The following is a 26,000-nucleotide window of genomic DNA, read 5'->3' on the forward strand; positions in this document are numbered from 1 at the left end:
TTGTGACCCCACTTTGGGGTTTTCTTGGCAAAGATACTGGTGTGGTTTGCCATTTCCTTCTCCAGCTCACCTGACAGACGAGAGACGGCAAACAGGATTAAGTGACCTGCCCAGGGTCACACAACTAGTATGTGTCTGAGGCCAAATTTGAACTCACGTCTTCCTGACTCCGGGGCCAGCACTCTATATACTGCACCACTACTCCATCTGGAGTCAGAGGATCTGGTTTCAAATCCAGCCTCTGACATCTTAGCCTCCCTGAGTCTCAATTTCCTCTATTGTTAAATGAGCGGGTTGAGGGGCAGCTAGGTGGCGCAGTGGATAGAGCACTGGCCCTGAAGTCAGGAGGACCTAAGTTCAAATCTGACCTCAGACCAAACACTTGACACTTACTAGCTGCATGACCCTGAGCAAGTCACTTAACCCCAATTGTTTAAAAAACCAAAAAAAAAAACGAGGGGGTTGGACAAGATGACCTTTAAGGACTCTTCCAATATGGGCATTCTAAATTTATTTTTTTAAGGCAATTGGGGTTAAGTGACTTGTCCAGGGTCACACAGCTAGTAAGTGTCAAGTGTTTGGTCTGATGCTGGATTTGAACTCAGGTCCTCCTGACTCCAGGACAGGTGCTCTATCCACTGCCCCACCTAGCTGCCCCTAAATTTCAAAACACATCCACAATTAATTAGAATACAAAATGATATGTGACAAGTACCTCAGAGAGGCCAAGAGGCTCAAGGGGGAAGATCATTACTAATGCAAGAAACTTAGGGAAGGCTGCTTGGCCATGGCAGCATCTAAATTGGTTTTTAAAAGATAAGTCTTTGACAAGTGAAGAGGGTTAATAATCACAGTCCCATCCAAAGTCATAGTAGGACTTCAGGGGATTGACAGGAGTTGTTTCTACTCCCTTCCCCTAAGCAATTTCATCACCCCTTCTTAATATTGAGTTTATGTCTTTGGCGGGAATTCACTCCAGCCTTCACCCTTGGGAGAGAGAAGAAAAGCATCTGTGTTTTTAAACTAACATAGGCCACAGGTGTCCATAAGCATCCACACACCTGGCCCTGTAATCAGAACTCTATTCACGCAGGCCACCCCCTCAAAAAAATTCAGCATCTGCTCACGTTACCTCATGAGAGTTTAGGGCAACACCATCAGCTGCCTCATAGCCCTCGCCATAGGCTCTGGGTAAACTTAGGGGAAGGGAGAGATACATCACCGAGATAGAAGGTACCACAGCAGAACATTTGAACCGAGGTCCAAATCCAAGGCTCTCCCCACAATACCACATTACCCATAGATCTCCCTATTCCTCCTATTTCTTGTCCACTTGGGTTTATGCAACTATTCTTGACGAGGGGCCCCAACCCACCTCTCCATCTGCCATAACTCTCCTGGACAAATCTTCCGCTCCAACCAGCCTGGTCTTTTTTCTGCCCAGTCCATACACGAGGTTCATTTCTACTTCTTCAGCATTGCTGCTCCTCTTCCCCTTCGAATGCTCTTCCCTCTTCTCTAAATTCTATCCATTACCCAAAATCCAGCTTAAGCCCTTTCCCCTCTGAGGCTTTCTCCTTTTTCACTGACTACTCTAGCCTACTGTGATCTTTCTCTCCTCTGATCTCCCATGGTATTGAACCATAGCATCAGAGGATCTGAAGCTGGACAGCACCTTGAAGAATGACTAATTTAACTTGCCCATTTTATAGAGAAAGGAACTGAGATCCAGAAAGGTTAATTTTGCCCACTAAGACTCAGGTAACAGCAGAACCAGGTTTTGAAAACAGGTCTTCTGCCTCCAGACCCACTGTTATTTCACTTACATTAGCTTCAGGGATTCTTTATCACTTCCAAAATCTTCAGCCTGACATTCAAGGCCCTGAAATCACCCTCCCTGTCCAGCCTTACCTCCCACCACAGCCCCTACAGAACAGAATCTGTTCCACTGAACTGGACTGTGTATGGTATCCTAGCCCACACCTGCATTCTCCTGTCTCTCACAGCCTCACTACACCCTGAATGTTCTACCTCTATTATGGGCTGCTGAAATCAAAACTCAGCTCAAATGCCACCTCTTCCATGAAGACTTCCCTGATAGTCTTTTCTCCCAGTAGAAAATAACCTTTTGCTCCTCAGACTTTAGAAAACACATGACTTGCATGTGACTTACACACTTACATTCTATGTTATGTTATAGCTATTTGTGTCCTACTAGACTATGAGCTCCCAAAGGGCAAGATCTGTTTCTCAGCCAGTCTTGTGCTCTGAACATAGTAGGCCCTTAATAAATGTTTGATGAATTGGCAGATAGGAAGACAAAAGGAGAAGGTGGGAACAAGCATTTATTAAGCCCCTATTATGTGCCAGGCACTATGCTAAGCCCTTTACAAAAACTATCTCATTTAATCCTCGCAACAACTCTGGGAGGGAGGTGTGATTATTAACCCCACTTACAGTTAAGGAAACTGAGGCAGACAGATGTTAAGTGACTTGCCCAAGGTCATATAGCTAGTAAATGTCTGTACCTAGGTTTGAACTCAGGTCTTCTTGACTCCAGGCCTAGCCCTCTATCCAATGTACTTCCTAGCTGCCTCTAGAGAGGGGTTCAAGATGTTGCCAGATATAGGATAAGGTAGGGCTGGACAAGTGAAAGCTGGTCCTGCCTTATTCTGTCTTGTGGAAAGGACTCAAGACCTTAACTCAGGAAGAAAAAAAAAAAGGTAGCATTTATATTCCCAAAGCCTTGAATAGTTTCCAGCAATCACCATCTCATGGAAGTTAGACCTGCTCTGCCCAATGTGGACTTTGAGATTTCCCCTAAGGAAGCAATGAAGGCAGAAGTAGGGTAGGGCAGTGGGGAGATTAGATAAGGAAGAAAAACTCCCAAGACCGGAAGTACTCTGGGGGCTGAATGTTGAAGATCATCACTGGGAATTCCCATTAAGGGGTGGGATTGGGGGTTTCATTGTTACCTTCCTCATCTCAGTCTGAAACAGAATAGAGCTACAGTAGGAAGGCTAGACACAATGAAGAGCCCTCTTGGTTGAAGGAGATGTCAGGACAATATAAAAGGAAACGGAGGATCAAAGAAGGAAGAAATGCCATATGTACACAAATGTTTATAATACCTTTCTTAATGGTGGCAAAAAATTGGAAACTAAGGGAATATCCATCATGTGGGAAATGGGTAAACAAAATAGGGTGTATGAATGCAACAGAATTCTATTGTGCTGCTAAAAACAAAAACAACACAAAAAACTAAGAGACTATTTCAGAGAAACCTACAAAGACCTGAATGAATTAATGCAAAGTAAAGTAAGTAGAACCAAGAGAGCAATTTATGTAATAATAACATTATAGAGAAAAACAACTTTGAAAGACTTACAAACTCTGTTCAACATAATGACCAACCACAATTGCACATGATTGATGATCAAGCAAACTACACACTTCCTAACAAGGAAGTGATGGATTCAGGGGGCAAAATGAGATTTTCTTTTTTTCAGATAGTCAATGAGGTAATTTGTTTAGCTTAGCTCTGCATATTTGTTACAAGAGTCATCTTTTATACAGGCAACGGGGTACAGAAATCTATCCTGCCCTACAGGAAAATAGAAAGGGAAGGGGATAAGAGAAGGGGGGATGGTGATAGAAGGGAGGGTAGATTAGTGGAAGGGGTATTTGGAATGCACACTGTTTTGGGGTGGAGGGAGGGGCGAGATGGGGAGAAAATTTGGAACTCAAAATCTTGTGGAAATGAATGCTAAAAACGGAAAAATAATTAATTAATTAATTTTTTAAAGGGGTCACCTTTTTCTTTTCTTTTTTTTCCCAATAGAAAGAACATGGGAAGAGGAGAAAATAGATTTTTGTTAATTGAATAAAAATAAGCTAAATTTTTTAAAATGTAGAGGGAGGCTGTGGGATTCCTGTCTTTGGAGCTCTTATGCTAAGGACCCCATGACCACTCACTGAGGAGTCTAGTGACAAAGGTAGAAAACATGAGGAGGAAGTAAGAAAGACCCCATATAACAAAATACTCTTAGCTCCATTTTTTTGTGGAAGTAAAGAACTGGAAACTTAAGCAGATGAATGGCAAAACAAATTTTGGTACCTATAATGGGATATTATTGTGCCATGAAAAACAATGAACACAAAGAATTCAGAGAAACACAGGAAGACTTGTGTGCATGGATTAATATGGAGTAAAGAACACAGAAAGCAGGCAGTTAAGTGAGGTAGCTAGATGAACCAGTTCATTGGACTTGGACTCAGAAAGCCCTGAAACCAAATGCTGCCTCGAACAACCCCTAAATCTGTGATCCTGGGCTAATTACTTCTGCTCTCTGGGCCTCAGTTTTCCCATCTGTAAAATGAAGGGGAGGGGAGAACACTTGATGGCCTCTAAAGTCTTTTCTAGCTCTAAACCACAGATTTATGATCACAGATAGATATCAATCTATGATCTTATTAACATGCAAACTGACTACATAATGAAACCAAAAGAACACAGAAAGATAAGCCAAGCATTGCATAACTCTTATGAGCAATCTTGATCTGGGAGAAGAGATTAGGAAATGAACCTCCCTCCTTTCCTCAGAAATGTGGGGGACTATGGGTGCAGAATGTTGTCCACATTTTCAGATGTGATGACTATGTCAATTTCTTTGCCTTAATTTTTCAAAAGAAAGGACCCCTGAAAAGGGTGCAGTATATATTAAAATGATTGTGACACATATACAAAAGTCATTAATAAAATCTTAATTTAAGGAAAGAAAAAAATTGGGGGAGGCAACAAAAACGGCAAGAACTATAAAATTCCCCAAGTGTTGAAACCAGAACTTAGTGGAAGTCCTCAAAAGGTGCTCAGGTCTTAGTAAGGGGGAAAAAAAGTCAGCCTGGATTGGGGAGGATGAGGGGAAATAATGGCTAGAGCCAAACACAGTCATTTCTGAGGTCTTTTCAAGGACACCAGAGGCAGCTGAAATCAAACACTTGGCTTAGCAAAGATCAGGCTTAGACTGGTTAAAATAAAATTTCAAAAATGGATGGAAGCAAACCTATCCACTTGAACCTGCTATTTTTACAGATGAAGAAACTGAGGCACAAGGCAAGGAAGTGACCTGCCCCAAGGGCACAAATCAAGTACATGGCAGAGCATACTAGAACAGCTTAGGTTCACATACAGGCAAAATTAGCCTTCACAACAGGCAAGGGAGAAGGCTTGAGGGGATTGTCTTGGACACCAAAATGGACTGTAAATGAGGGTAGGCGTTCTGGGTTCAGCAGCCTTGGGATTGCAACACAGGAGGGTATGGTATCAGCAAAATCAAGGCCTGGGAGCACTTGTGGGTCCCTCCCTCCACAAGATCCCCCCATCTTCAGGGAAGCCAAGATTTTATAAACATTGACTCTATATAAATGAAAGTCATTATTATCCCCTAAGTATTGGCACTAATATGATCCTCAACCAAGCCTGCTCAAACAGGGCTGGAAGAGCAGTGGGAAGAGGGGTAGGTACCCTTTTTTTTTCCTTTTTTTTTTTTCATTTTTCATTTATGGGATAAAATAAGCTTTTCCATAATAAAGTATAATAAAAAAAAAAGACTACACACAAAACTATAAATCTATCATGTACTACTTGCTATTCTTTTTAAATATATAATAAAGTTATTATATAAATTTCTTTTTTTTCTTCCCTCTCCCTCCCACCCACCCCAGGCCTAGAGAGGGTGGAGCGGGTACCCTTTTAAAGCTGTGCCAGCCCAAATGATTGTGATTAGACTGGCCACACTGTGTGCTTCCGGTAAAACTTCCACGCCCTATAGAAACCCCTCTTTTCCTTCAAGTGTTTAGCTTAGGTCCCACCTTCTCTATGAAACTTTTCCTGACACAGGTGACCTCTCCCAGGCCTTTCTATGGACTTCTCCTTTGCACTTAACATATACTGCCTTGTATCAAAGTTACCTGTGTACATATGACTCCCTCCCATTAGGTTGTAAGCTCCCTCTGAGGTGGCTAGGTGGCCCTGGATTCAGGAAGACCCAAGCTCAAATTCTGCCTCAGACACTTACTAGCTTGACCCTGGTCAAGTCACTTAACCCCTGATTACTTCAATTTCCTCAACTGTAAAATGAGGATAATACTAGTACCTACCTCCCAGAGTTGTTGTGAAGATCAAATGAGTTAACAGTTCCTAGCACCCAGTAGGTTCTTAATAAATACTTGCTCTCTTCCTTAAGAGCAGGATTATTGTTTTTTCTGTTTCCCCTGCACCTAACCCCAACCTCAATCCCCTCAATATGAATCACAAACCTAACCAAAATCCCCACTGACACCCTAACCTTAACCTTAACCCTGACTATATCCCTAAGCCTTTCACTCTTTCCAGTTCCTCCATGATCCTAGGATGGGGACCTAGCTGCTGCTCCCATTTTATAGATATAAAACCCAAGGCCCAAAGAGGTAAGAAACACAGCTGGAGGCTTATATCAGTGCAGCCCTGACCAGCCCCCTCAGGCCAGGGCTTGGCCTCCTCCTATAAGATTCCACTTGCCTTCCAGGACATGGACATGAGGTCCTGAGCCTGTCTGCCCTTTCCCTGGTACTGTGAACTTTCTGTCATCTTCGGCCCTTTCTACTTTCTCCATGCAGGCTCTGAATCTAGACTCCCATTCCGCAGAGGAGAAAGGGATCGACAGGGGGCAAGATAGAGAATGGATGAACAGATAGAGAAAGGAATTTGCTAACCAAATTAGCAGGTGCCAGAGTCAGGGGCAGACAACTGCTGTGCTGACTCGGCCCCACATTTGTATTTGTTTGCCCCAGGTGACTGCCTCCTATACACCACCCTCATATTAATCTTCCTAAAACACTACTTTCATCCCAGCACGCCCTAGCACAAAAATCCTCGGGTGACTCTCTGCCGCCTGATACAGCAGGACTACACCCTTCTGCCTGGCTGTCAGGGCCTGTCCACCACCTGACATGACCCTGCATGGATGACCACTATTCCCCAACACCCACTCCGTAGAGAAGGCAGCAACATCAAGCTTGGAATCAAAGGACCTTGATTCCACAGCCGTGGCACTGGCTATGTGGGTGACCTTACCTTCAGCGTGATATATCCTGGATCCACTCAGGTCCTGGCCTGCCTTATGAACAGAATATGTTCACTCCTCATTTGTGATATCCCACTCAGAAAAAAACAAAGTCCTCCCTGGGAAACCTTTCCTTTCCTTCTGTCCTTCCAAATCCCATGACTCCATGGTCCATCTAGAGCTCCATCTTCTCCATGAAGCCTTTCCTAATGATTCCAGCTCTTAACTGATCTCCCTACATTCCTTACCTATAGTCTGAACTACATAACACAGTCTGGCTTAAGAACACTGGTCTTGCAGTAATAAATCCAGATTAGAGTCATGGCTCCTACATGTATTCGTGTGACCACAGACTCAGCCTCTCTGAACATCATCTGCCATATGGGGATAAGAAGACTTCTACTATGTATTTGATAGGGTGTTCATGAGGAAAGTCCTTTTGTAAATCTTAAAAGCCCTACATTGTCGTAATAGTGGTGGTGGCGGTTTTTCAGTCACGTCCGGGTCTCTGTGACTCCAGTTGGCGTTTTCTTGGCAAAGACACCGGAGGGGTTTGCCATTTCCTTCCCCAGATCATTTTACAGATGAGGAAACTGAGGCAAACAAGGGGAAGTGACTTGTCTAAGGTCACACAGCTAGTAAGTGTCTGAGGTTTGATTTGAATTCAGGAAGAGGAGTCTTCCTGACCCCAGGCCTGGAGCTCTATCCACTGCTACCCATAAAAGCCCTTTGTAAGTGAGTTATTAATTAGACAGTTGTTCTTTAATTGTTTCCAAGTAGTAGTCTTTACTTCCCAACACACCTAGCAAGGTGTTGGGCACAACAGAGACTCAATCCTTGATGAATTAAAGATGAAAATTGCCCCCCAAGCCAGTCAGTCATAAAACATTACCTAAGAGGCTGGGAAGAAGGACCCCTGGAATTCCTTATTCCAGGCAAAGGAAAAGAGGGGCCCAAAGTTCAACCGGCCACAAGTTGCGTCTGCCAACCTAGGCATTTCCAATTATAATCCACAGGCCAGGTAAATCCATCAACGTGGTTTGGCTGAAGACATCTGGGCCCAGGACAAGGTCAAGGGATCCAGAGAGCTCAGACTGTAACACCTATGAGAAGAATCAATCCTAGGGGCCAAGGGGCAGAGGGCAGCCCCCTACAGGGTTTAATAATGAAATTCCTGATTTCTCCCATTGGCTCCTCCACACCTGCCCCACCCCATTCATGCTTTCTCAACATGACAGTTAACCCTTCGTGTGCTGCAGTCACGTCAGAGGCCTGGCACTTCCTCTATTTTCTCTTAATCCCCCAATAAAGTGTCCTTGCTTCTCCATACAGAATGGGGATACTCCTACCCCCAACTTATACATAAAATGAAATCCACAAACAACTACTGAGGCTGTGGGAGAGAGTGAGGAGCCCTGTATCCCTTCCCCTCAAGGGGTCACACAGACTGAGAGCTGGAAAGGGCCTTGGAGGTCATTTAGACCACCACCCCTTGTTTTACCGCTGAGAGAACCAAGGTTCTGACAGGTTAAATGATTTACCCAAGATCACATGGACAGAAAGCAGCAGAGACAGCATTTGAACCCAGGACTTTTCCTCTTCTGGCTCCAGATCTAGTACCCTTTCTGCTGTACTACCGCTGCCTCTTAGCTGTGGTGGGGAGAATATCACACCATAAATGTGCTGGAAAGGAAGCCTAGGGACTTACTTGGGAAAATAAAACAATAATAAAAAAACAATAACAACAGCGATAATAATGAGTTGATATTTATGTGTAGCATTTTGAAGAGATTCCCCCGAAGCCCTCAGCTGATCTAAGCCAGCCCCACACTCAGGCAGTCGGGCCAGAGGGGAAGTGGGGATAGGAATGGAGGGGAAAGGAGGAGAGGTGCGGAGAAAGAGGAAGAAGAGTAGGAGATGGGACAGAGACAACCAAGACCATCTCACCTATTTCTTCTCCTTTCCAAGAGCACTGCCTACCCTGAGGGCTTCCCTAGAGAGAGATAGCCCAGGCTGCCCCAATCCATACTAGCAGCGATACATAGAATACGACTGTCTCTAAAGAATTAAAAATCAGGGCTAGCTAGGCGGTGCAGTGGATAGAGCACCGGCTCTGAAGTCAGGAGGACCTGAGTTCAAATCCAGCCTCAGACCAAACACTTGACACTTAATTGGCTTAAAAAAAAAAAACCAAACAAGAATTAAAAATCAGTCTCACACTAAGGGCCATGAGAGGTGCCCAGCAGGTGTGGGCATATAGTCAACAAGTGTAGAGGGCTTGCACTGACGGTTCTGAGGATGTAGGCCACGCCGGGTTTTACCTGCAGCCTGTCCTTAGTCTGAGGGCCACCTAAGTCAGAAGGTAGGCTCTCCAAGCCCTCCCTTGCTCTGTCTTTCCCTTGAGAACAGAAGGACCTTGAAAGATAACTGGGAAGCGAGGAGACGACCCAGGGGGGACTCTCCCTAGTTACCATTCCCGTAAGAAAAATTATTGTTGATACTTTGCCTTTTCCACTCTGGGTTCCTGTTCCCACAAATGGGGTATAAAACCCTAACCCTCAGATCAATAAACGGAGCTTGTTCTAAACTTGCTACCCACCTGGCCCGCGTATATCTCTTTATCTCTCTCATACTCGACCGGCAATTAAACACAGTCGTAGACGCAGGCGTCAGTGACAAACAAGGAACTCCAAGGAAGAACAGGACTAGAAGATCTCATTCTATTATAATCCCCATTTTATGTTGGAAGAAGCTGAGGAAGACAGAGGTTAAGTGACTTGCCCAGGGTCACACAGCTAAAGGCCACATTTGAACCCAGGTCTTTGACTCCAGGGCCAGAACTGTATACACTGTGTCATCTCTAGTGCATTGAAATTCCTTTCACATACATACAGGCTTTCTCATTTGCAGAAACATGTCATTATTGTGGGGAAAGTAATGAATCTGAAGTCAGAACACCAGGGTCTAAATCCTGCCTCTGCTACTTCCACTAACTAGCTGTTAGTCCTTGAACGTCATTTCCTTTCTGAGCCTCAGTTTACCTTATCCCTAAAATGGAGATGATAAATAATAAGGGAGTGGGAAAAAAATAATATTTACATCACATTTTGTAAAACCTCAAGTGCTATGTAAATATGAGATATGTAGTTGTCGCATTAACCCCGTGCTAATAGGTAGTAAAAATATGATCGTTCCCATTTTCCAGAGAAGGGATATGACTTACCCAAGGTCACACATCACTTGAACACTGGAGAACAGGCAATCCAAGTTAAAACGAATATCAAAGATAGCCTCGAAGGGAGAGGAAAAGTCACAAAATGGAAGGAGGGGCAGAGGGGCAGCCCTACTACCTCTTTCTCTTCGAAATGCTTCAAATGGAGCAGATACTCGTCTCAATGGCACCACAACAGTCTGTTTTTCCTAAGTAGGCTCAGGCTAAGGCAATGGTTAGGAGAACCAGCCACAATATCTCGACCACAGTTAATTATCTTTTGCCCTGAACCTGCTCCTCCTACCAATTTCATTATTTCTGTCTGTGGCACTACTATTCACTCCCAACCTCTTACTTTCAAAACTCTGGTGTTATCTCACCCAATCAATCAATCAATCAACAAACATTTATTAAGCACTTACTATGGGTCAAATACTGGATTAAATACTGGAGATAGAAAGGGAAAAATGGAATGCCCTTGCATTCTAATGGGGGATAGATCATGCAAATAAAATATACATGTGTGTATACATACATACATACATATGTATGTGTGTGTGTGTGTGTGTGTGTGTGTGTACACACACAGTAACACACAAGATACATACAGAATATTTAGGAGGAAAGTAGCCTTAAATTGGAAGGCACTAGCAGCTGGCTGGACCTGAAAAGACCTCCCTGGCTCTCATATCTGATCAGTGACCCAGTCATGTTGATTGCACCTTGATAGGACCTCCTGAATCTTCCTGCCTCTCGGTTCCCACTCCCCCTACCCTAGTACAGGCTCTAGTGGCCACCAACAGCCTCCTCACAGGTCTTCCTGCCTCCGCTCTCTCTCCCTTCCAACCCATCTTTCATACCGCCGCCAAAATCATCTTCCTAATTTACAGATCTGCACAGACTGTCAGAGGTAGAGGGGACCTGAGACTCAAAGACATGAAAGGATTTGCCCATAGTCACAAAGCTAGTTAAAGGGCAGCCATAAAATAAGCAAATGAAATATCAGTGGGAGCAAAGAGGGGACTCCATCTGGGGATCCCTAGGGGAAAAGGAATAGAGCCTGAATCCTATCAATCCTTCAAGGTCTACCACCTCCAGGAAGCCTACCTTGGCTACCCCCACCCCATGAACTCTCCCTCATTTGAGTTCCTGTACCACACTGAGCACTTAATGTGTATTTACCACCTTACAGAATCACCCAGCTTTTCGTGTGTGTGTGTGTGTGTGTGTGTGTGTGTGTGTGTGTGTGTGTGTGTGTGCTTGTCTGTTCCTGGAGGGCAAGAACATTTCAGTTACTGTCTTTGTATACCCAGCACTTTAGCATCAGGCCACCCACAAAATTTTGCTGATTCACTGGTCTCTCCAATCACCGGACCATAACAGAAACAGTTGTTTTTCCTTTACTGATTGTACCTCAATAATAATATTTGAGTCTGTCTCACACAGCCTCTACCACAGTTCAAACCTTCAAAACATCTCACCTCCTAAGATCATAGGATCACAGAGTCAGAGCTGAAAGGCACCTTAGAAGCCATTGAGTTCAACCCTTTCCTTTTACAGAGGAGGAGACTAAGGCTAGAAAGGTTACAATGACTTGGTAAAGGGCATGCAGCTACTATGTTAAATGTCTAAGTCAGAATCCAAACTCAGGTCTTCCTGACTCTGTCCACTGCTCTACTGACTATTAACCACTTACCTTTTTTTTTGGGGGGGGGGCGGCAACTGGGGTTAAGTCACACAGCTTATAAGTGTCAAGTGTTTGGTCTGAGGCCAGGTTTGAACTCACGTCCTCCTGACTTCAGAGCCGGTGCTCTATCCACTGCGCCACCTAGCTGCCCCCTACCTTTCTCTTAAAAGGCCTCTATTTCCAGCCTCTTGCCCCTCCAATCCTTTCTCCATACCCTTATCAAAATAATTTTCCTAAGGTACAGACTTGCCTGTGTCTTTCCCTACTGAAAAACTGATTGCCTCCTGTCAAATAAAAACTTGCTAGCCTACCATTTAGAGTCTCTATGTCAAGGCCCAACCATCCTGTCCACATTTACTTCCCATGACTTCCCTTCTCATCTTGGAATCTTTATTTTCCTTCAAGACTCAGCTCAGCTGCCACCACACATGAGAAATCTTTCCTCATCTTCCTAATTGCTAAGTGTCTTCTCCTCTTCAAATTCTCTTGCATTCACTTATCAACCTATATGTCATATACCCAATAAAATATAAGCACCCTGAGGGCAGGAATTGCTTTTTCATTTTTGTTGTTCAATCCCCAGCTTGTATCACAGAGACTTATGCATAGCAAGCATTTGATAAACGTGGAGTTACCTAACACATCTTTGCACTCCCTAGGGTGAACTTAGATTGTTCCTTGGGGATGAAGCATACACTGTCTGTCTCTGAATTCTTCCTTAAGGACTTTCTGACCTGATAAAAACTACCAGCACTTGCCCTATGCCAGTCTAAGTATATGAAAAGCTAGGTTCTCTACCACACCACAAAGAGGAGTTATTGTAGGCCTTTAGCATAGAGTAGGTACTCAGAAGATACTAAGAGTTAAGTCTGGAGTGGCCTGTGAGAATGGGCCAAGGGTGTTAAGGGTGCAGGGAATCAATTCTATACTATGCGCAGGCACTGTGCTAAGCACTGGGGATACAAAAAGAGGCAAAAGACAGTCCCTGCTTACAATCTAATGGAGACATTTATATTACGACATTACAGACATTAGAATGAGGCTGCTGGGGCAGTAGGTATGGTAGGCAAGAATCCTCCTCCCACATCCATTCTCCATTGGAAGTTTAGAAAGGGTCTTTCCTTGGGGCCTCTCTACCTAAAATCCAAATTATCAACACTCCCCCTTCTCCATCCATTCAAGTCCAATGGCAGAATTCATCCAGTTTGCCTCTTGTCCAGCCATTGAATGTGGCCAACCCCTTCCCTCATCACACCATGATCTCAGGCTCACCTGCCCAGTCCAACGTATGCAGTTCAATAGCTGCAGGCCCAGTCCAGGCCAGATGGTGGAAATCTGAGCCCCTGAGTCAAGAGCCAGAAGGAAGCGATTTCTGGCTCTCCTCTCTTTCGCCACACTTAGTCTGGTTGGGACAGGCAAGGGCTGGCTTTCTGGATGGGCCCTCTCTAAATCTGTTCTCTAAGACTGTCAAACAGAAGGACTTCCCCTCAGCATAAGGAGGCGCTGGAATGAGCCCAAAGGGTCAAAAAAACCCGGGGAATGAGGAGGAAGGGGTAATGGAAAGCTTGCAGAACAGCAGAAGGGAAGCCCCTATGCAGGACCCAGAAATAATAGTTCACAGATTCAGTTAGAAGGACCACAGAGAGGTGGTCATCTATTCCAAGCCGTTCATTTTACAGGTGAGTCAACTTGTCCAACCCCATCGCATTTACAGGTGAGGAAAGTGAAGCCCAGAGAGGTTGAGTGACTGCCTTTGGTCACACAGTGAGTAACAGAGCCAAGATTTGAACCCAAGTGCTCTGACTTCAAATCTAGTGTTCTTTCCATCATAGCAGGCTGCCTCCCTCCAAAGACAGCCAGGCAGTTCACCCATGCAGGCTCCCCCTGGCTTTTCCCCGTGGAATCAGGGACAAGGTGCTACTCCTCTGGGCTTTCAGACCTCCAGGGACAGGACAAGGACCTCTCCCCAGACTCCCAGGGGTCAGAACTCCTTCTTACATTTAGCCACCACGGGCAGCCCTCTCTGATTGCTTCAGCCTCCAGAGCTGCTTTAAGTCTGCTGTTGCTACCGAGATCATGATTGTATTTTCTGGCCTCCCAAGGGGGAGGAGGGTGGGAGGTGCTTTGGCCCCACCTAGCTTCTAACCTCTCCCTCTCCCAGAGCAGGCAGGCTTGCCTCCCCTGAAGCTCCCTACTACCCAGCAGTAGGATCTTGTTCCTCCATATCCACCCCCTCCCATGACTCCTCATTCTCCCCCTTCCCCTTCCCCCACTCCAGCCTGTCACTGAGTTAATGTACAATGGTTGACAGGTACTCTAACTAGAAGTCTAATTGACCCCTTCCGTTGAGGGGTGAGGTGAGGAAGTGGGAAGAAAACAAGGCCTGGCTGAGAAGAAAGAGCCCTAGGTTTCCAGGGTCTGTTTAGAGACTTCTAACCAACCCCCTGTGCCTACCCCTGATTCCAGGTACAACGGAAAAGGCACAGGACTTGGAGTCAGGAGATGGGTTCAAACTGTCCCTACGGCTTACTCCCTTGGGCTATCTCATCTATAAAAGGAGGAGGTCAGTCTCAAAGAGCTCTAAGGTGCCCCTCTCTGTCTTTCTCTGTCTCTGTCTCCGTCTCTCTCTCTCTCTGTCTCTCTCTTTCCCCCTCTTCCCCTGAACCCTTCCCCTGTACCTTTCTGTCACTGTGTCTCTCTTCTCTCCTTGTCTCTGTCTGTCTTTCTGTATCTGTTTCATCTTGCCTTGTACAGTACATATGATTTCCAATCCTCTTCCTCATAAGGCTAAATAAGGCAAAGGTTCTTAACCTGAGTCTACAGATAGGTTTCAGGGGGTCAGTTGACCTTGGATGAAGAAAAAGTTCCATCTTTATTTCAATATAACTGGTTTCTTTTGTAATCTTCATATTTTTTTTTTAGGCAGAGTTAAGTGACTTGCCTAGGGTCATACAACCTAGTATCCAAGGCCAGATTTGAACTTAGGTCCTCCTGACTCCAGGACTACTGTTCTATTCACTGTGCCACCTAGCTGTCCAGTCTTAATACATTTAAAAACAATATTCTGAGAAGGGTTTCACCAGGCTGTCAAGGCACAGAAAAGATTAAGAACCCTTAGTCTAGTATGAAAAACACTGGTCTTGGGGCAGCTAGGTTGGGCAGTGAATAGAGCTTTGGCCTTGGAGTCAGGAGGACCTGAGTTCAAATCTAGCCACAGACACTTATACTTACTAGCTGGGTGACCCTGGGTAAGTCACTTAACCCTGATCGCCTCACAAAAAAAAAAAAGGAAAAAAGAAAAACACTGGCCTTAAGAGTCAGAAGCCCTAGCCTGAAGTTTGCTCTGACACTACACGAGTGTGGGCAAATCAATTTTCTGGTACTCGGTTCCCTCATCTATAAAATGGGGATAAAAACATTTGTACTATTTACCACATAAAGCTGTTGGGGAAAAAAAAAACTTCTCGTAAACTGTTATGACAATGTTGTAAAGACAAACAACTCTGAAAGACAAGAATTTTGATCAATGCAATAACCAACCATAATTCAGAGAGGACCAGTGATGAAGCATGCTACCCACCTCCTGGCAGACAGGTGATGGACTCATGCCACAGAATAAGATATACATTTTTGGATGTAGTAATGAGAATTTTTTTTCCCTTGACTATCCATATTAATTATATTATCCATATAATTAATAATTAATATTAAGTATCCACATTCATTATAAGATTTTGGTTTTTCTTTTTCCAAATCAAGGGAAGGGAAGTGAGAAAAAAGAAGTGCCTAATAGTTGAAAAAAAATTTTTAAATAAACTGTTACAATACTGTGAGCTCTTATCATCAATAAATAATTAATAAGCATCTAATATGAATACTGTTCTAGGATAGGCCCAGGACCCAGCAGCCACATGAGATATGACTCTGAAGGTAGAGAAAAACTATCTCTCCCAAGGATCCTAGCATCACAGATTTTGAATTAGAAAAGAAAAGGCCACCTAGTCCAGTGGTGCTAAACTCTAATAGAAACAGCGGCCATTAAATCACACATAAGGATCCCTTTGGGCTACATGTATTGACTTAAAAAACCATATGCTAACATTATCCATGTTTTATTATATTTTATTAATTTTGTTAAATATTTCCCAATTACATTTTAATCCCGTTTCAGGCATTAGTGGGGAGGATTGTGGGCTACATTTGGCCTCATGTTTGAAACATCTAATCTAGTCTAACCCCCTCATCTTACAGATGTAGAAACTAGGGACTTATGAGGTTTAATGACTTGTCCAAGATCACACAAATGGTGGAGTTGGGAATTTGAACCCATGCCATCTTATTCCAAATCCAGCATTTTTTTCCACTGTCTCTCCTTCCCCCCTCCTCCTAGCAATTGGTCCTAGATTTGACCCTATGCCTTGAATGCACCCTCTTTCACTTGGTTTCAAGCACCTGTTGAGATAGGCCGTCAGATGGTCACCAGCTCCCCCCCAGATCAACATTTGCCCCGGGGCTTCCTCTTAGGTTCAAAAGATTCCTCAGAAAGGAACTTTCCAAAGTGGAGTGGGAGAGGCCTGGTACTTAACTTTTGCTTAATAAATGTTTGTTTATTGATTGAAAAATCCCCACCATTCTCTCTTTTCTCTCTACTAAGGGTACAGGTGGAACTACAGAGGTAAATCAGGGAGAGGGAAGAATAGGAAGTGTCTTTGCCTAACAAATAAGACAATAGGAGAGATTCCAATACCACCAAATCCGAGTCTTGGGGGAGGGAGTGGGGGACAGGAGGGGGGCAGGGGAGGTGGGGCAGGTGTTTATGAGAAGGGATAGCTTTCTGAATGGAAAGTGCTTCTCTCTACGGAAAGGACTGAAAATAGAGTTAAGATAAGGGAAATGGGGACTGCCAACAGGTGGATTAGGTATGAGACGAAGTGTCTGCTCACAGCATCATAGGCTCAAAGCTGGAAAGGACCTTAAAGGTCATATCGTCCAACCACTTCATTTGACAGATGAGATAAGATTGGATTGCACAGAGATTCTGAGCAAGTGTGAATCTGTGGGTTATGCTCCTGGGGAAGAAGGGAGGGGGCCACAAAGGGTAGTTAGATTTAGAACTAGAAGAGAGGTACAGACTATTTAGTTCAAATTCCTTATCTTAAAGAGGAGAAGAAAAGAAGTTAAGGGATTTGCCCACATTTACAAGGGGAGAAAATTTCAGAGCCAGTGTTCAAAGCTGGCTCAGATGATGGCTAATGCAGTGGTTTTTGTCACTATTCCAAGGAGTTGTGCTCCCTCAAAAGCCTCCCAACTCTAGAGATTAAAGAATCAGGGTTTAAGATGGTGGTGGGGGGCACAGAGTAGCTGTGAAGCCACCTGACCCCCAGTCAACAGTGCCCCTGCAAATAAAGCAAGGTCTTGTACCTGCTCTACTTAATTCTAAGTCCTGGGTACTTCCTTTCTCTGTCTCTCTCTCTCTCTCTCTCTCTCTCCCTCCCTCCCCCCCTTTGCTTCCTAGACAATAAGTGGATACAGCTGTTTATCCACCTCCATACCTAGGGGATTGCAGTACAGAATTAATTAATGTTTGCAAAATGCTCAGGGAGACCTAGGGGGTGGGGACCCTGAGGCGCCAGGTGAGTGCCAGACTTGTTGACAGACTCTGCGCGAGAGGAGGGGCGTTGGGGAGAAGGGAAATAGGGGAGAACTAGGAGGGAACAGGATCGGCTAGCTCTCAATAATGGAAGGAGGGGGTGTACTATAGCCTCAGTATAAAAAAGTCTAGGAAAGTGGAAGTGGAAGGTTAAAACTTTGTAATCATTTGGATGCCCCAGTATCGGGCACAGAATAATAGAGTTTCACACCTTAGAGACTGGTCCAAAGGGAAGGAATTCGAGGAAAAAGATGCTAGGCTAAGAGCCCAAGAGTGGAGGACACGCTGGTTAGTGCTGCCCTGGAGCTGCCCACAGGGTCTGAACCCACTTAGAGAGCCCTTACTCCAATCTAGCACCATAATATCCTCTTCCCTGGGACCCCCGACCCACCCTCCCTTCATCCAGCTGAAGTTCAAGCCTTCTGTTTCTTTCATACCTGGGGAGGGAGTGAGGGTGGGGCTTAGGGAGAAGGGGTCAGTCTCTTCCCCTTTACCCTCTCCTGTAGGAGAAAGGGGAGCCAAAAAGAGCTGAGACTCCGAAAGGGAGCAAGAAGAGGGGAGCTGTAACTTGGGCGGGGGACAACCAGGCAGCCCCGTCAGGGCCCTCGCCTACTACCTGAGCAAACATTCACTTCCTTTCTCAAAGAAAAATATGCAAGTATTTCCACCTCTCCCCCACCCCCTCCTAACAAACCCGAGGCAGCTGTCTCCGAGTTGCGAACTGCTTGGGACTCTCCGTCGGTGGGCGTGGGGAAGGAGGGGCATTGCCCACAACGAGGGCAAGGGGACCCGCTAGCCCTCAACCCCTCCCGGATCAGACCCCCCCCTTCTCACTTACCCTAGGGTACTGATGAAGCCATTGACCGAGCCCTCGGCGTACAGGGAGACGATGTCCCCAATGTGGAGGAAACTGGACATTTCGTTCATGGCTGCAGGCGAGTGTACAGCCTGGGCACCCGAGGGGGCGCACTTAGAGAGGGCGAGGAGGAAAGAGCCTTTCAGGGGGGCGGGGAGGAGCGCACCCCCAACCTCGGAGCAGTGCGGTCAGCTGTGGCCAGGGTGGGTTCTGCCGGAGAGTAGCGCGGGTGGAGGGGAGGGACGCGTTTGTGCCTGGAAGGCTGCCCCGAGGTCTCCACGCGCCCTCCAGCACGCCAGCCAAGCCCCGCTACTGCCCTCCCGGCTAGCTACCTGCAATGGAGGGAGAGCAGGAAGTCTGGGGCCGCCACACACATGCAAATCCAGCCCCAGGAGGCGGGGAGGCCACACCCCGGCTCACCCCACACCCCCCTCTCCCCGGCTGAGGCCAGCCAGGCTGCTCCCAAGTCAAGGCGAAGGAAGGTGCAGGGTCGGGAGACCCTGCTCCCCAATCACCCGAGCTGGGAAGGGACCGAGACGTGGCATGTTCCCGCTCCCAATTATTCCGGGGCCCTACCCTCCTGCCCAGATCCAAGACCACAGCCCGGGGACTGTAGACTAGGTGCTGGGGAGGAGGGGAAGGGGGTAGAAAGGAGCTGAGGACTCCCCAGCTAAACACGCAAGCGAAGCAATCCTGAATTCACCGAAGACCCCTTTCCAGGGCGCACCCACCCGGTTGCGCAGCAGGGTTAGTGTGAACCTTCTCCCAACCCCTAGTGCTGGTTCAGATTCCCAGCTGTGGAGGAGACAGATCCGCTCCCTAAATCCACAATCTCGGGGCGGGGGTGGAAGGTTGGACGAATTGTGCTGTACTGAGTAACAGGGGTCAGGGCAGAAGGCACTTTCTCCTGCCCGGAGTATCGGTCTGGGGGAGCCACAGGGCGGAAAGAAGTCAGCACGTCCCCCTCCTAGTTTCAACTCTCTCCCTCTCATTTTGTGTCTCGCGCCTAAGTGGGTGCAGGATCTTCCTATTTCAGGACAGTGCCAAGACTGCTTCGAACGCACTCCCTTCTCCCGCTCCCAGCCCAGCACTGCCCCACACCGCCCCAATGGGTAGGGCGAGCTGGCCAGACCCCTGTAAATCACTTCATTCGGTAAAAACCTGAAAAGGTCTTTCATTGCAAAACAGAAAGTCCCCGTCTTAGGGCCTAGAGGGGAAATAGAGCAGCAGGGTGGGTTTTTGTTTTCTGCATTTTTCTTTCCTCTCTGGATTGTTCTACACAAAGCAAAAGGCTCCAACTTTCGAATCTGTTCAGTTTCTCCCTCTCCTAAGGAGCGGGGTGAAAACTCCCTCAATCTTAATTTTTCCCAACTCCTCCCTCCGCCTCTGCTCCCCACCCCCACGTTCGTTCTCTCTCTCTCTCTCTCTCTCTCTCTCTCTCTCTCTCTCTCTCTCTCTCTCTGTCTGTCTCTCTCAGAAAACTACTTTTGCTATTTAGTATGAATGTGGTGCAAACAATGAAATAGGTGTCGCACAAAACCCATGCACTGCAGGGTTCCTGCCCTCCGGGGTAGAAGGCAGAACTGCTGGGCGAGAGAGCATACACATACAAATATACACGCACATATTCTCGAACACACACACGCGCGCGCGCACATACATACACACGTGCTCGAACACTCACATACATACCACGCACTCGTACAGGTCGCTCTGTAGAGAAAACTTACAATTAGCTTTGTTTTCTGTACTTGGGTGTTTATTTTCTTCTCTTATTTGACCTGAGGCTCGGTAACTACTAGATGGGCGACATTCCCCAAATTCACTTCTTCCTGCCCCCGAGAAGGCTTACCTACAGAGAAAGTGGAATCACTGGGGGAGGATTCTGAATGAGGAAGAGGACAGGTGGAGGGCCTACCCCAGCGTTTCTGGACAGCTTGGAAGGAAGCTCCCTTCCATAGGCGAGAAGATGAAGGCGAGGGGGTGAACTGGGGGAGGCCTTTTAGAGGAGTACCCTTCTGGACAAAGACTGTAAGTACTCAAAGGGAATTTGGATATCATCTAGTCCTACCTCCTGGTTTTACAGATGGACAAACTGAGACTGAGAAGTGGAAAAGGATTTTCCATTGCCTTTGGTCCCAGAGATAGTGGAAATCTGGGACTAGAGCCCAGCTCCCAGTTCAGTGTCTTTCCACTCTACAAGTTGCTCCCAGGGTCTTCCTGTTCTAGATTTGAGATTCAGGCGTTTGGGAGTTTGGGTACCCACAGGTTCAGCTTTACTAAAGCAGACAGTAGTATGGCCACTTGGCCCTCACTGATGCTATATCAGAGGCTGGGAAGTGTCTTCCAAAAAATATCTCCCTCATTGGTTGTCATTGTATCTGAATCCTGCTTCCAAATGTCAGCCTTAAGAGAACTTCAGCTTTTGGCAGCCAACCTAGGAGCAAGATCCTGTAGAAATGGCACACTAGGTGTCTTCTCAGATTAGGTGGGGCCTAAAAGCGGAGGCTGTAGGCAGGACTTACTTCTTGGTTCTGGGTACCACTAAAGGTAGTTGGGTAGGGAGGAAAAGGGGGAGAAAGGAGAGCCTTGTGGGAGACATTTTAAAAAATCTTTTTTTTTTTAATGCAATGTAGTAGACCAGACAGAATGTTGATATTGGAGCCAGGAAATCTGAGTTTGAATCTTAGCTCTGACACTAACTGTATCATCACTTCCTCCTTCAAAATTTTTCTGATTCCTCTCACCTCCATTCCAGCTAGAATTGATCCCTCTTCCTCCACCCAAGTCACTCATCCTTCTCCAATCAATCAATGAGTATTTCTTAAGAAACTTCTATGTGCCAGGCACTGTACTAGGCTTTGCCAATACAAAGACAAAGAATAAAACAACCCCTACAAGGGCAGCTCAGTGGCACAGTGGATAGAGCACCAGTACTGGAGTCAAGAGGACTTGAGTTCAAATGTGGTCTCAGACTAGACACTTCACACTTATTACTGTGTGACCCTGCATAAGTCACTTAACTCCAATTACCTCAGGGGAAAAAAACACACAACCCCTGCTCAAAGAAGTTTATATTCTAATGGGCAAACCTACATTTATAACTATGCAGAAACAAAGTCATTCAATATAAGGTAGTTTGGGAGGGAGAGCATTGGGTAACTAGAAAAAAAAAACAGATGATGCTTAAGTTACACCTTAAAGCTTTGAAGAGTGCGATTCTATGAGGCAGAGATGAAGAGGAAGAGCATTCTAAGCATGGGACACAGCTAGTTCAAGACAGTGCAGTGGGAAGTAGGAACAAAGAGGCCAGTTTTTTCTGGATGGCAGTGTAGGAGGGAGAGTAATGTACAGTGATGCTGGAAACAGTTTGGAACTGGGTTGTAAAGAACATTAAAAGCTAAACAGAGGAGTTCATATTTCATCCTGGAATCAAGAGAGAACCACTAGAATTTAGAGAGTAGGGGGAACACATGGTTATATCTGCACTTATGGAAAATCACTTTGGCATTTGTGTGGAGATTAGACTAGAATGGGGGACAGATTTGAGGCATGGAGCCCAGTTAGGAAGCCATTATAATAATTTAGGTAATAAAGTAATAAGGGCCTGAACTAATGTGGTATTTGTATGGGGAGAAAGAAGCATTTGGATGTGAGGAATGTTGTAAGGATAAAAATGGCAAGATTTAGCACCTGGTTGCATATGTGGAGATAGGGAACATAAGAAATCAAGGACGACACCAAAGTTGCAAACCTGGAAAACTGCAAGGGTGGTGGCGCCTTTGATAAAAATAGGGAAGTTGGTAAGAAGTATGGCTCTGGGGGAAAAGATAAGAAGTTCTGTTTTGGACATGTTAAGTTCATGATGTCTTCTGGACATCCAGTTTCTTTTTCAAGATATTTTAAATATATTTTTATTTATTTTCTTCAATATTTCCCAAGTATATGTAAAAAAAATTTTAACATTCATTTTTTAAAATGTTGTATTCCAAATCCTTCCCCAACCCTTCAGAAGGCAAACAATATGATAATGATTATACATGCAAATTTGTGCAAAACATTTCCATATTAGCCATGTTGCAAAAGAAAACACACACACAAAAAAAAAACAAGAAAAATATATTTTTTAAAGTATGCTTCAATCCGCACTCAGAGTTCATCTGTTCTGTCTCTGAAGGCGGATAGAATTTTTCATCATGGGTCCTCTGGAAGTTGTCTTGGATCATCATCTTGATCAGAATAGCTAAGTCTTTCACAGTTGATCATTGGCCATCCAGTTTCAAATATCCATTAGGCAGTTGGTGATGCCAGATTAAAGTTCAGAATAGACTAAGATTGGAGATATATATATATATATATAGGCATCAGCAGTTCAGAGATGTTAGTTACACCTAAGAGAGTAAATGAGGTTAATGAAAGGTATACAAGGAGAAGAGAAGTGAGCTTAGAGCTTTGAAGAACATCCATAGTTAGGGGGGTATAATGTGGACCATGACAGGAAGAGACTAAAAAGGAGCAGTTAACCAGGTAAGATGAAAACCAGGAGAGAGTAAGTAGTGTCACAAAAGCCCAGAGAAGAGAGCGTATCCAGGAGGAAAAGCTGTCCATAGTGTCAAATACAGTAAATAGACTGAGAAGGATGAGGACTGAAGTGGGAGAGAAAAAAAAAATGACAACAACCTGATTTCACATCAAGGAGACTTGGTAACTTGGGAGAGAGCAGTTTCAGTCAAGTTATGAAGTAGGAAGCCAGATATCAAAGGTTTGATAAGTGAGTGAGAGGAGAGGAAGTGGAGGCAGTGAGTAGAGACAGCCTTTTCTAGAAATTTGACTGTGAAAGGGAGGAAGATATGGGACAATTGTAAGGTCTAGTTAAGGTTTTTGTTGTTGTTGTTTTTAGGATGAGGGAGACAAGAGATTTTTTGAAGGCAGTAGGAAAAGAATCAGTAGATGGAGAAAGGGTGAGGATTAGAGAGGGGATAATTACAGTTGCAATCTGGTATTAAGAGATAGGGGAATTCTAAGGAGAATCAACATGGATGTTGAAGACACTTTGTATAAAAGCAAGAGTTGGAGAGGACAAGAAGATGGTAAGCCAGGAGCTGAACTCCTTGAGAAAGGAGGGAAAGTGACCTGGGGGAGCTCTCACTATCTGAATTAGGTATAAAGTGTCGGACACTGTGAACATCAAAGGAGGACAGGTTTCTGAGTGAAAATAGTAAGGAAAGAGTCTGAAAGCAGCTGTGGAGAGCCAAGAGTTCCCCAGCACCTGCTCCAGAACCAGTGACTTGGGGGTTGTGAGTGAAGGTACAGCCTGTGATGGAGAGCTAGAGATATAGTATCATGGGATGCAGGAAAGGAGCCAGCCAGGTCTCAGTAAGTAGATGGAAGTGTTAGTAAGAGAAAGAGGACTAGGATGAAGGGAAGTTTGTTAGCGATGGAATAGGAATTCCTGCAGGTGAGGTGGAAGGGGTGAGCAGGGTTGCAGTAGGACATGAGTAGGTTTAAGAAAGGGATGAGAGAACGGGGTGAGAGGTCAGGATTGTTTGCTCCCTGATATTTGTTTATCCCATCCTAACTTGTATGTTAGCTATTCACAGACGTGTCTCATCTTCTGATTAGATGTAACAACTTGAGGCAGCTAGGTGGCATGGTGGATAGACCACTTGACCTGGAGTCAGGAAGATTCCTCTTCCTGAGTTCAAATCTGGCCTCAGACACAGTGTGACCCTGGGCTAGTCACTTAACCCTGTTTGCCTCAGTGTCTTCATGTGTAAAATGAGCTGGAGAAGGAAATGGCAAACCACTCCAGTACCTTTGCCAAGAAAACCCCAAATGAGGTCATGAAGTCAGACATAATATTGCTTTTGAACCTTGTATCTCCCCCAGCATCTGCATGGTGTAATATACATCACTGCCACTTTTTTATTTTTATAAATTGTAACAAGGAGAAATAGCAGGGTTGAAGAAAAATAGATCAAACATAAGGAAAGAAAGTTATGTGTCAGGTGTCTACTACACATTGATTAGAGGTCTAGGAGCTAGGGAGCTTCTAGGCTAGAAGGGTGGGGAAGAAGAATAACTTCTACCTTCCCTGAGAGACATGTGCTGGTTACAAGGAAAAATCTCCTAACATTTAGAGGTGTCTAAAAATGAAACAGGCTGCCTCATGGAGGAGTGATTTCCCCATCACTGAAAATATCCAAACAGATGTTTGTTAGGAATGTAGAGGGAATTAATGTTGAGGTAGAGGTTGAACTAGATGGTCTCTGGGGTTCATTTTGGCTCTGAAGTTCTTTGACTCTGTGACTCTTTGAGTTAAAGGCACCCCTGCTCACCAGCCCCACCTCTCCACTCATGAGGAAGGGACTACACCAGGATCCAGGACTGTCCTTTGACCTGAAATAAGTAAAGGGGGCAGAGAGATGCGTAGTCATTGTTATTGCTGCTGCTGTGGGGAACTAGAGGGGGCAGTCCATAGAGGTATCGAGAAAACCCAGCCTAGGGAAGCAGCAAAGGGCCCCAAAACATCACGTGTTGGCAAGGACAATGGACTTGGGCTTAAGAGAAAGCTGGGTTTGAATTCCTACCACTGCCACAGAACATTGTGGGACAAGTCACTTGGCTTCAGTGAATTTCAGGTTCCTCAAATGGAGATGATATAAATCATTCCCAGGATTATTGGGAAGATTAAATGAGATGATGTCTATTAAATGAGAGTGGAGGCTCTTTTGGCTTTTTTTTTTTTGGTATACCCAGCACAGTGCCAGGCACACACTAAGTGCTTAATAAATGCCTACTCCCTGAGGGAATGATAATACAAACTCACATTTCTCTAGCACCTTAAAGTTTGCAATATGCTATGTTTATAACTGGAAGAGAACAGGCAGGCTCAGTTGCCTTCAGGAAATTGCAAAGCCCCATTTAATGACCCCAAACTTCACTGAAAAATTAAGTCCCCTCTTTTTAATCCCAGTATTCTACTAGTAATGTATATAGTGGCAGGTCACAGAACACAGTGATCAATATGCATTTATTAAGCACTTACTGCGTGCTAGGCACTGTGCTGGGTATACAAAAAAAAATAAAGCCAAAAGAGCCTCCACCTTCAATGAGTTAGCAATAATAAACCTATAAATAAATAGGTACATTCAAGATAGGTGTGTACAGAATAGAAAGAAGATAAACTTAGAGGGGAAAGTTCAAATGACCAGGGAGGAACCAGTGTCCAAAGTATTAAAAATGAATTTGGACAGTGAAGAGGTGCATGATGTGAGCAGTTTGCAGCAATAGCAAATAAAGAATTTACCAGCAAAATATGTCATAAAGGAAATGGATGAGTGACAAAAGAGAGGTTAGTGGCATAGAAAGAAAGACAACAAGTGGGCAACCAAAATGCTCCCCTGGCACCTTCACAGTGGCACCCAGCACCCCACCTCAGTTGGGTGAACTCCCTCCCACGGCCAACTCATGGGAAGACATGAACCAAAGCC

The 26,000-nt window shown here is 45.1% G+C and overlaps 1 protein-coding gene across 1 annotated transcript in view; it reads right to left on the reverse strand.

Moving 5' to 3' along the window:
* Positions 1-18,859, reverse strand: part of ITPR3 (inositol 1,4,5-trisphosphate receptor type 3) — a 133,080-nt gene extending 114,221 nt beyond the window's left edge. Inside the window, exon 1 of the mRNA XM_020999390.2 lies at positions 18,490-18,859. Within this exon, the coding sequence (XP_020855049.1) occupies positions 18,490-18,578 (89 nt within the window). The 5' untranslated portion in view covers positions 18,579-18,859. The remainder of the gene's footprint in view (positions 1-18,489) is intronic.
* Positions 18,860-26,000: the final 7,141 nt, after the last annotated feature.

The sequence above is a fragment of the Phascolarctos cinereus genome, unplaced genomic scaffold, assembly GCF_003287225.1.
Source record: "Phascolarctos cinereus isolate Bilbo 61053 unplaced genomic scaffold, phaCin_HiC Scaffold_5;HRSCAF=322, whole genome shotgun sequence".
Lineage (NCBI taxonomy): Eukaryota > Metazoa > Chordata > Mammalia > Diprotodontia > Phascolarctidae > Phascolarctos > Phascolarctos cinereus.